The sequence below is a fragment of the Lactuca serriola genome, chromosome 5, assembly GCF_051521515.1.
Source record: "Lactuca serriola cultivar US96UC23 chromosome 5, Lser_US96UC23_V15, whole genome shotgun sequence".
Lineage (NCBI taxonomy): Eukaryota > Viridiplantae > Streptophyta > Magnoliopsida > Asterales > Asteraceae > Lactuca > Lactuca serriola.
The window spans coordinates 262,409,958-262,421,648 of record NC_136412.1 but is presented as its reverse complement, the minus strand read 5'-3'; the positions used below and the strand labels follow the sequence as shown (position 1 = coordinate 262,421,648).

General features: G+C 33.2%; 2 protein-coding genes across 3 annotated transcripts; one reads left to right on the top strand and one right to left on the bottom strand.

Moving 5' to 3' along the window:
• Nucleotides 1–2,922: 2,922 nt before the first annotated feature.
• On the top strand, nt 2,923–6,700 carry LOC145054168 (phosphatidylinositol/phosphatidylcholine transfer protein SFH8-like). Its single transcript, XM_079002314.1, has 14 exons — nt 2,923–3,062; nt 3,154–3,268; nt 3,722–4,034; nt 4,100–4,199; nt 4,299–4,565; nt 4,644–4,721; nt 4,811–4,912; nt 4,994–5,043; nt 5,133–5,235; nt 5,319–5,417; nt 5,499–5,612; nt 5,693–6,241; nt 6,383–6,457; nt 6,541–6,700. The coding sequence occupies exons 2-14, from the start codon at nt 3,235–3,237 to the stop codon at nt 6,562–6,564; spliced, it is 1,908 nt and encodes a 635-aa protein (XP_078858440.1). The 5' UTR covers nt 2,923–3,062; nt 3,154–3,234; the 3' UTR covers nt 6,565–6,700.
• A 136-nt stretch (nt 6,701–6,836) lies between these two features.
• Nucleotides 6,837–10,464, bottom strand: LOC145054169 (phosphatidylinositol/phosphatidylcholine transfer protein SFH10-like). Of its 2 annotated transcripts, XM_079002315.1 has the most exons (14): nt 10,072–10,464; nt 9,755–9,775; nt 9,581–9,687; nt 9,230–9,491; nt 9,059–9,158; nt 8,714–8,980; nt 8,552–8,629; nt 8,278–8,379; nt 8,146–8,195; nt 7,956–8,055; nt 7,795–7,869; nt 7,652–7,711; nt 7,148–7,576; nt 6,837–7,055 (listed from the first exon to the last, which is right to left on the bottom strand). In XM_079002315.1, the coding sequence occupies exons 3-14, from the start codon at nt 9,669–9,671 to the stop codon at nt 6,948–6,950; spliced, it is 1,722 nt and encodes a 573-aa protein (XP_078858441.1). In that variant the 5' UTR covers nt 9,672–9,687; nt 9,755–9,775; nt 10,072–10,464; the 3' UTR covers nt 6,837–6,947. The 2 variants fall into 2 exon arrangements, with proteins under 2 accessions (XP_078858441.1, XP_078858442.1); XM_079002316.1 differs by lacking the exons at nt 9,581–9,687; nt 9,755–9,775; nt 10,072–10,464 and having other exon boundaries at nt 9,059–9,148; nt 9,230–9,319.
• Between the last annotated feature and the right edge of the window lie 1,227 nt (nt 10,465–11,691).

Genomic DNA, 11,691 nt, shown 5'->3' with positions numbered 1-11,691 from the left:
TTACTTGCAAGAATGTGTGGTTATATGTGAAAACTATATTTGTTAAAAAAAGATAAGAATGATATTTTGTTAATAAAAGATGTGGCATCTTACGTTTTGATAGTAACTTTTTAATTCATTGATATCTTTTTGAACATTTGAGATAGATTTGTTACCCGTTTTGACAACATCCACCATACTCTTTTAGTCTATGGGGTGTGGAGTAAAGGAGAGACCATGTATATGATATGTGTCATTCGTTAATTACTAATTATTTTCTTTATCAACCGTATACAGATAATTGTCATCAATCGAGCACATCCATAATATCTATCACATAACTAAGAAATGCCTTAACAAATCTTAGTGTCATTTGTAGTGATTAAACATTAGAGTGTGTTATTCTTAATTAATAGTAGGCGAACTATGAGGGGCACCATTAGGGAGAAAAGGTAGATGAGCACCTTCACGGCTACTATGATTCTCGACCTCCGGTTTACAATCATAATAACAATGGCACACAACTGTATTTTTGCATGTTCCATGGGAATAATATCCATGTATGCTTTGACATACATGAATACATGTATATGGTTCACATGGTGGTAAAAATTGAGTGTCACCACAAATTTGGGCCAAAAGCGACTCCACACCTGCAAATTTTGAAAAACATGTATGATTTTTCACATGATAATAATTAATTATTAGAACAACACACACATTATAATCAACTCTTAAATTACATCACAGTCTCATACAATATTTAACCCCTTACCTAATTAGATTGAAGTAATATTATGGTACTCTAACTAATGATCATTTAAATGGTCAATAAATCTACCATTTATTACCAACCAGAACATGTTTTCTATCATGTTCTCACATTTTTATCGTAACAAATAGAAAAAAAAAACATAAACATTAAAAAGTAATATTAAGGGTTTTATATTATTTACTCGGACATGCTAATTGTTCAGATTCAAAATCCATTTCTATGAATTTGAAATTAAACTATTTTAATAAAAAGGAAGAGAGATAATAGACATTACCAACGGTGATGAGAAACGCAAGAAATGTGTAATGAATCATGGACTTATTCATGTTGATATTCAATTGAAAGATTATATCTAGTGATGTCTAATTATATAGAACATAAGATCAAAGTCATTTATTGTTGAAAATAAAACATTAATTTTTTCATGTTTAATATTAATTGCATTTATTCTTGAATTTAAATTCTTATATATATATATATATATATATATATATATATATATATATATATATATATATATATATATGTGGTATGGATTCATATCATGTTTGTGATTTGGCCTGTCTTCATGATATGACTTCGAGCTTTGATTTCAGCGGTTTCACTAATAAGGATACCGTCCCTCCAAAAGCCCAACATTCATTGGTGAGTACCCTTTTTAGTAAAATTGTCCGAGACATGGAAGTTCACTTCGACATGACGATTAGGCAGAAAGCAATTTTTGAGTGCCTAAGGGCCCACATGCTCAGGATTTTCTTATGACTATTCCTATTGACGATCTTGGCCAGCATATGTCGCTAGTAGAGTATCGTGCCATCCTTAAGTATCGCCTTATGATCCCTTTATTTCCGGCTAAAGAGACTTACCCTGTTTGTCGCAAGGCTTTCTTGGACTCCTTTGGGCAGGCCCGACACAATGCATGGACGAGTTGGGCCATGGCCTAGGGCAGCAAAAAAATATGGGCATATAGTTGGTCCATTAATTGTTGGGTCAAAAATATGGTTTATACTTTTAGGTGTTATTATTTGATCATTTCTCTCTCTCTCTCTCTCTCTCTATATATATATATATATATATATATATATATATATATATATATATGTGTGTGTGTGTGTGTGTGTGTGTGTGTGTTTTCTTTTTTGTATGTTACATATATAAGGGCATAAAATTTTTATTTTACCCCGGGTAGTAAAAAACAATGGATCGCCCTGCCTTTGGGGAGCATGCAGTTCATTTTAAAGAGCTCCCAGGTTTCAAGTACCGACACGATCTGGTTAGGGATGTTCTTTTCGATAAATTTAGGCGTGCTGGAGTTTCTGCCAAGAAATAGGCACCTGTGAATTTTGTGCATTTTCTGACTAACCCATTGCAAAGAAGATCAACACTTTAGACCAGTTGATGTTTTAGTATTTGGATGGGCTGGAGGAAAACACGCATGCGTGGATCTAACAGGGGTTTCCCCTATTGTGGGCTTGGGGAGTGAGGTTTTCACTGTGGGACAAGCTATTTTAAAAGTTACATCAAGCAAAGTGGCAAAACATGAGAAAACGTGCATGAAAAATTAACATATGTTTATACCCTTTGCATTTGATACTTTCGGTTTCCTTGTACAAAAAGCTGCGGAGTTACTCAATAGAGTCTAACGGGTCATGCATAGTAATATTATGATTCCAAGATCAATAAATGTTGTTTTTAAAAAAATTAGTTTTGTCATCCAAAAAAGGATTGCGGCACAACTTGTTGCTCATTTATCCGCTACGTTTATGTAAAATTTTCTCCTTCTGTATGAATCAAAAGGAAGATTATAATATTTTGCACATTCTAATTTTAAAATATAAAATAGACTTTAAAGTGAGATTAAATATTAGCCATTCTAAATTTTATTTAACACTTTAAAATAAAATGTAAAAGTAAAATATGAATAGAAATGCCTAAAAAAATAATGAAAGATAATGGAAAGTACAACAAATAGGTTTTTTTGTTATTTAAAAGAGCTTCATACCTTAAAAGTCAAAACATTGACTTTGATTTCACATGTCACCGCCTTGTGACCGAATCATCACTCAATTATGCCGCTTCCGCAGAATAATTCTTCTGACTCCACCCGACATTCAATCTGCCACGTGGCATCCCCAACCCCACTGATTCAATCCTCTGGACCCCACACCCCTCGATTAAACCCCTTCATCGACCTCTTTGTGTTTGTCGATATTTTCTTTTACATAATTTATTTTAATTTTATTTCTTACAAAATATTTGGATCGTCACCGGCCGATTGTGATTACGCCGTTGGATCCATCCCGCGAAGGTAAAAGTATAGTTTCTTAAAGGTCAATTAATTAACTACAACTGTTTCTACATATCAAAATTCAGCTTAGAATTTTCTAATTTTGATACAGTTTCTGTGGTGTGATTTTGCGGTTGATCTTGAAAGCGGGAGTATTCTGAGGTTTATGTGATTTGTTGATAATTTTGAATCGATGTCTGGACCACTCGATCGATTTGCAAGGCCTTGTAAGTGTTTACTTTTCCTTTTTTCTTGATGCCGATGAGGCAATTAGGGTTTCGGTAGAGTTAGATTATAATTTTTGTCGATACTACCGGAATTACCGTGTAATTACGTGTTTTATATTATCTGTGAGCTCATGTCGTGGATTAGTTATGTTGTAATTGGCCACACGGGGTTCAGGATGCCGTTTGGAGTATTGTATGATCAGCTTGAAAAGTAGTGGTACCTCAATGTTTTAAGTTAGGGTTTTTGTTTTCTGATTTTTATCATTCCTCCTGTTCTTTTTGGGGATCTTTAACATTTACTTTTGTTTCTGCCATTTGGAATCGTATTTATGGTATCTGAGTTATGTAAAAGGATATTAAATAATCTGTGTGGGTAATTGCCACTCTTGTAGATTTGTAATTAAGGTGTTGAAAACACATGTTCTCACTTGTCATGTATCTGCTATTTCATAGGCTTTGAGGGGTCTTCAGGCAATGATGAGAGATCAGAGAGAAGAGAAAGAAGATCTGATTTTGAAAATTCAGAGGATGAAAGGAGGACAAGGATTGGTTCACTGAAAAAGAAAGCACTAAATGCATCAACCAAGTTCAAACATTCTCTCAAGAAAAGGGGGAGTAGAAGAAAAAGTGATGGGCGAGTCAGCTCTGTCTCAATTGAAGATATTCGAGATGCTGAGGAGCTAAGAGCTGTTGATAAATTCAGACAATCACTCCTTTTGGATGAATTGCTTCCAGAAAAACATGATGATTATCATATGATGTTGAGGTACTATTTCTGTTTGACCTCAAAACATCTAAAAGAATGAAAGATTGATGTTTTATTTGCTCTAGGTTTCTGAAAGCAAGGAAGTTTGATATTGAAAAGGCAAAGCAAATGTGGGCTGATATGATACACTGGAGAAAGGATTTCGGTGTTGATACGATTATCGAGGTGATTAAATTGCGAAACATGATACAATATCATGATCTTTGTTTTTTCATCTAGCATTAAAAACTGATATTTCGTTTCTTTCTCTAAATCTTTTATCAGGAATTTGAATTTCAAGAGTTGACTGAAGTTCTGAAGTACTACCCCCATGGTAACCATGGAGTCGATAAAGAAGGAAGACCTGTTTACATTGAAAGATTAGGGAAAGTTGATCCCAACAAACTCATGCAAGTTACAACCATGGATCGATACATAAAATATCATGTTCGTGAATTCGAAAAAAGCTTTGCTTTTAAGTTTCCCGCATGTTCAATTGCTGCAAAAAGACACATAGACTCAAGCACAACCATTTTGGATGTTCAAGGCGTGGTATGTTCTTCTTCCCCTTTGTTCACACTTTACATAATCACTTTCAATAATATTATTTTCATTTTTGAATATTTTCAGGGGCTCAAGAACTTCACTAAGGGTGCCCGTGAACTCATTCAGCGTCTACAAAAAATTGATGGCGACAATTATCCTGAAGTAAGTAAGATTAGTTTGCTTCATTAATGAAGTTTAATTTTAGCAATAATCTTTAATTAACTTTTTTGGCACTATATATTTGTTAACAGACACTTCATCAAATGTATATAATCAATGCTGGCCCTGGTTTTAGACTGCTGTGGAGTACTGTAAAGTCATTTCTAGATCCCAAAACGACTTCAAAGATTCACGTACGCTTCAATCTTTTCATATATCTTTTTTTTAATAAAAATCTCAAGTTTAGTATACAATATAAATTTTCTTCTGTTTAGGTTCTGGGATGCAAGTACCAGAATAAATTACTTGAGATAATAGATGCCAGGTAATGTTCTCATCAATGTAATTTACTAATTATGTTTTTTTGGTTCTTATTTATAAGTTTAATATATCCTAATAAACAATAATTTGCAGTGAATTGCCAGACTTCTTAGGTGGCACGTGTACACAATGTTTAGATAAAGGGGGTTGTCTTTTATCTGATAAAGGACCATGGAATAATCCTGAAATCTTGAAGGTTAAGCTCAAAAGCACTTGTAATATTTTCTTATATATTTTTATTTAAACTAAATCAGCTATTGTGGGACTTTTTTTTGACAGTTGGCTCTTAATAGTGAAGCAAGGCGTGCAAGACAGGTGGTTAAAGTTTTAAACAGTGAAGGAAAGATTGTCGCATATGCTAAGCCTCAGCTTCATGCGGTAGGAACAACTAAATAACATTTTTTTTGAAAAAAAAATATATATATTTTCCTCATTATTTATTTATTTATTGAGCTGCAGCTAAGAAGCAGTGATACATCAACCGCTGAGTCAGGGTCAGAAGCTGAAGATATTGCATCTCCAAAAGCAATGAGGAGTTATTCACATCTTAGGTTGACTCCTGTTCGTGAAGAAGTAAGTATTTACTGTTTTTTTTTTTGAAGCATAATTTTTTTTTTATATTATTTAAAAGTTATATTTTGTGTTGTGTATAGGCGAAGACAATTGGGGGTACAAGCTATGCGGGTCCATTTTCTGGATATGATGAGTACGTTCCCATGGTGGATAAAGCTGTTGATTCTGGATGGAAGAAACAACCTTCAGCTCCAAAGCCTTATGATCCCAGAGGTCAAAGTCAAACACGGACATTGACATTTATTGAAGGTCAAAAGGGAGTGGAAAAAGCTAACGGAATGTGGGTGATGCTTGTGGCATTCTTGATGACTGTTTTTACTGTTTTGAATTCGGTGTTGAAGCGTGTGACTAAGAAGCTTCCGGACACGCGATCTGAGGATGCCAAAAGGACCGAGGAATTCTCGTTTGATGGGCCTGGGAATGAGGAATTCCGACCACCATCACCGATTCCGTCTTTTAAAGAAGCAGAGGTTTTCAATTCCGTGTTGAAAAGGTTAGGTGAGCTTGAAGAGAAGGTTGATACATTGAACTCAAAGCCATCCACGATGCCTTATGAGAAAGAGGAATTGCTAAATGCTGCTGTTTGTCGCGTTGATGCTTTAGAAGCGGAACTTATTGCTACCAAAAAGGTAAATAAAGAATATATATAATATTGTAGAAAATATGATTCAGTTTATTATATATATATATATATATATATATATATATATATATATATATATATATATATATATATATTTGTCATTGTTATTGTTCTACTTGTTGTGTAGGCTCTGCATGAAGCTTTGTTGAGGCAAGAGGAATTGTTGGCTTACATTGATGGTCAAGAGGAGAAGAAGTTGAGGGTGAGTTTTGTTTTATTGTTGATATGTTTTGTAGCATATAAGAAGGAAAAGGTTTATTAATACATTGTTACATGTGTTTGCAGAAGAAGAAATATTCTTGCTGGTGAAAAGTGTCTAAATGTGTATTTCTTTTTCATGTTTTTACTGTATACGAAGATGTTAACAATTTACGCGTTTTGTGCTAACTACCACTTTGAGAGTGCTTTGATATTATTACAGTGTGATGGGTTTGGGCTTGTTCAATGTTACGGTATACCTATCCTAGGAGGAGCTCAAAACTTTATGGGTAATTTAATAAATAAAAAAAACTGTTTAACTATTAGTTAGATATCCAAAAATAGAAAACAAAATAAATATATCAAACTTATGAATCAGCAAAAAAAATAAGGCCAAGGTTTATTGATGGACAAAGAGATGGGAGCAATAGATGGTGTAAAGTTATATCTACAAATGGACAAAAAAATATCCCCTCATTTTTTTTTGGTTAGTATCATATGTTGTTCTGAAAACAAAAAAACTTCTTCTTCCTCCTCCACTTCTTCTGCTTGTCTAAAAACGCCACCACTTGTTGCTGTTGAACACGCGACTCATCAAGAGCCTAGATGAATCATAAACTTACATCAGTATGCTACTTCATCTTAATTCATGTTCAAAAACCAAAATCATAAACTTAAAGACACGTCTACGTACTTTATTGGCAGCAGCAAGCTCTGTTTCCAAGGCGTCAAGACGACGCAAAGCGGTGTTGAGCATCTCTTCTTTCTCCGGTGACAGCTCAGCCGTTTTGCTGTTGTGTGCAACCACCTTTTCCTCCAGATCCGCTAACCGTTTCATCAAATCCTGATACTCTGTCCTTGAAATTGTGGGTTTTTTATTGTCATCATCTAAAAAGCCAGTGGAATACAGAGTGGCATTGGTTAGCTTTCTGGGCATTTCACGAGTCATTCGCATCATCGTCACCATCCCCATAAACAACGTCATCAAACCTGTAACCACCTGGTTCCCTAGTTTACCAGTAGAAGAACTAACCTCACCCCAATCATCATCAACCTTTTCATGTGCTTTACAATCAGCCATGGCTGAGTAATCTTTGCTCTCCTTTCCATTCCTTATACAATCCTACAATTCAATTTATTAACCCAAACAACCTTAAGCTTTTTTTTTTTATGCATGTTAGCAAATATGGTGACTTACTTCTTCAACAACAGGAGAAAGTTGTGAGGGCTTCATGTGTTCCCTTTGCGTAGCAACACACTATTAAAGGAAAGATATAAGAAATTTATAGTAGAATAAAAAACAACGAAAGGAAAGCTAAAAAAAAAGATATAAGAAATTACAGACTGATCCTCAGAAATAATCTTCTCTTCTATAACTGTATCCTTGGAACACTTGTGTTCGCCATTAGAGACCATCTGAGAATACTTAAAACATTAATTAATACACAATTTAACAGTAAAATAAATCTTATTATTTATATGAATATGAATATGAATATGACCTTCATGATATCTGGATCTTGCCATGGACCTTTATCAGATCGCATGCAACCACCTTTATCTCCACAACTGCAACTACCACCCAAAAACTCCGGAAGTTCACTGTCAAAATAGAACAAAATGATTATGAAATAGACAACATAACTATAAACAAAACATAAAATGCTTATAAAAATTAATTTCTAAAACTACCTGGCATCAATGATTTCCAGGAGCTTGCTCTGGTATTTGTTGCCCATAACCTACTCAACAATATCATTTACTTGTCATGAGTTAAAAAATAATTAAAATTTTAAAAAAAAAAATTGGTACAAATTAACTTACATGAATCTTGGCTGTAGTTTTTGGGTCAAGGAAGGATTTGATTGTGTTCCACAGTAGCCTAAAGCCGGACCCCGCATTAATTATGTACATGCGAGATAGAGTCTATAAGGAACAAGAAAATTAAATAAACACACCAACAATTTTCTTAATTCTATAAAAAAAAAAATATATATATATATATATATATATATATATATATATATATATATATATATATATATATATATATATATATATATATATATATCAAGAAACTTGATACCAAAGATTATACCTCGGGATAGTTGTTTCCATCAATGCTCTGGAGACTTTGGATAAGTTCCCTAGCAGCTTTGTTCATACTTTTTAGTCCCTAATTCATCGCCATTGAATTACAAATCTACTAATTTTTACATTAATTAGATTATATTGTAATTTTAGAATTAACTAAACTTACGACTCCTTGAACATCAAGAATGGTGGTGCTTTGATCAATGTGTTTTTTAGCAGCAATTGAGCAAGCGGGGAACTTATGAGTAAAGGTTCTTTCAAATTCCATAACATGGTATTTGATATAACGTTCCAGTGTTGTGGCTTGTAAAAGCTTTGTAGCATCAACTTGACCAATTCTCTCAATATAAATAGGTCTTCCATCTTTATCAACCCCATGATGCCCTTGAGGGTAGTATTCAAGAACATTTTCCTTTTCTTTAAATTCAAAATCCTAAACAAACAAACAAAAAAAGAAGTATATTGAAATTAAAACAAGTTCACCAAATGGTTATATTGAAAGAAAAAGTACCTCCATGATGGTATCTGCACCAAAGTCCTTCCTCCATTGGAGCATATCAGCCCACATTTGCTTGGTTTTCTCAATATCGAATTTCCTGGCCTTCAAGAATCTATAGTAACATAGTTTAGAAACTTACTTTTTCACATTGAAACATCAAAAACGATTGAAAATTTTGGTAACCTTAACATCATATGGTAATCATCATGGTTTGAAGGTAATAATTCTTCTGATATCAAAGCTTGACGTAAAGCATCCACTGCCTTTATTTCCTCTGCATCATGAACATCTTCAACAACAACACACATGACTCTACTATTCCTCCTTCCCTTTTTGATGAAGGAAGTTTTAAACCTCTTTGAGGCACTAATGGCCTTATGCTTGAAAGAGTTACGTTTACACTTCTTTTCATCCTCATGGTTCTCTACCTCAATCTTTTCCATGCCTGATTCATAAAAAAACTAAGATTATATTGGGTATTAGGCAAAAAAAAATAATTTAATATAGAAAAAGGAAGAAGAAAAGGAAGCATACTTGACCGATTTGGGTGGTGAAGAGGTTCGTGCATATGGTTAGTCAAGGTTGCATTTTGTAAGTTTGATTGTGGTGCCGAATTTAGGGCCATTATCAAATGTCTACACCTTTTAGAAATTATATGTTAAAAGTATATAAAGTGGCCAAATGAAAAAGAAATCTGGAGGTTCATACCAGCGCTTTTACATATGTGTGCTGCAAAATCCATGAACAAACAAAAGATTATATGACGTTAGTGTTACAATCATCATAAGCCATAATTGAGCTCAAAATCATGATATCATTCATGGTTTTCATATAAACGATTCAAGATTCGTTGAAGATTTGGTCGATATATTGATATCTGATGGTTTATTGATCAGAACAATAAACCAGACTCATGAATTTGCATTTTCACAAACAGATGGTGTGCATACCCTAAAAGGGTATGAACATTTAAGGTAAAACCAATGAAATGAAACAGATAATATGGAGGAGGAAGAAGGAATTACCAGCGACAAAAAAAAAGTAGCAGGACCCTTTTGGACAGGAGAATGGGAGGGTGTTTTAGAATTGCGTCATTTCGTCCGCCAACAAAAAAACCCCTGATTTTCGAAAACCACCCATTATAAATTCAGAGAGATTGTGCTGTTTGGGGGGAATTGCACATCGATTTGACCAGGTCCTCGTCAATTCCCATTACCCTTCTCTCTCTCTCACGTTTGACGCATACACACACATATATAGTGATTTCTACCTAGAGAGAGAGAGAGAGAGAGAGAGAGAGAGAGAGAGAGAGAGAGAGAGAGAGAGTCGTTAATGGCAGGAACTATGGCGAGGGTGATAGACCACGCAGCTAGTTGAAAGTGAAACCCTCCGTATCTTAACTAACTTACCTGCTTTCTCAAGCGTGTTCTATTATATGATTTTTGTATTTTATGCTAAAAAAATTGTGCCTTGGTGTATAAATTTACAAGAGTTTTGGAGCGTGTTTTTTGAAATAATATTTATCATAGGTATAATTTTAAAAATATTTATCAAAATATGTGTACTTTTAAATTTTTTTTTTTTTTTTTGTATATTTTTAATTATTTTGCTGTTTTTCAATATATATATATATATATATATATATATATATATATATATATATATATATATATATATATATATATATATATATATACTTTCTTTTTAACTTTTTGCTATAAAAATATGATTTTTATATACATCAAATAATAAAAGAGGAAAAGAAAAAAAAAAGAGATTTTTATTATTATTATAGTACCAAATGAGACAAAAAAAAATATTGTTTTGTATTATTTGTTGAAGATTAAAAAAGGTATTTTTTTTTCTTTGTTGCATCTAGACTAAAATTATTGTTTTGTATTATTTGTTGAAGATAATTATTTTTTTCTGTGTTGCATCTAAACTGTAGATATACAAAAAGAATAGAATTGAGTTTTTTCTTACAAATGTATATATTTAAAACAAATATATACCAAATCAAATTTAATTAAAAAGTTTAATTTTAGAATTGTTTTCCTCCAAATTTAACTAAACTGTGTGTTGGGCTAAACGTACACCGTTGTCTAAAACGCCTTTGAAGTTGGAGCATGAGAAGAAAGGTGAACATTCAAATTGGTTTGAAAGTTGGTGAACAACAAAGATGATAAGCCGTTCGTCAAGATGTTTGCATATTGAAGGGTGGATCGAAAATTGGTGAACTCGATTGTGTCCAATGGCGACCTTATCCTTAACAAAAATGACAACATTATATCTTCATATTATTACACAACCATAGTTTCCGAACTTTGAGAAAATGACCAATAACTCAGCGAAATATTCACGAACTCGTGCATATGATGCTTCTGACATAAAGAAAATTCCGATAAACTTTTGCGGTTATGTTTTGTTCTTCACGTGCTATCTTAATTAATAGGTCATCGATCCTACCTAACAACTCAATACTTGTTCGCGACCTAGTATGGATGTTAGTTCGAACTCGACGTAAACTTCAACCATGCACACTATAGTCACAATTCATTTCGTTAAATCCTCGCAATGACTCTATTTCCAGTTATTTAAAGGTTTAGAGATCAAATCCTTAGGTTTTTGTTTGATTATTGCATCGT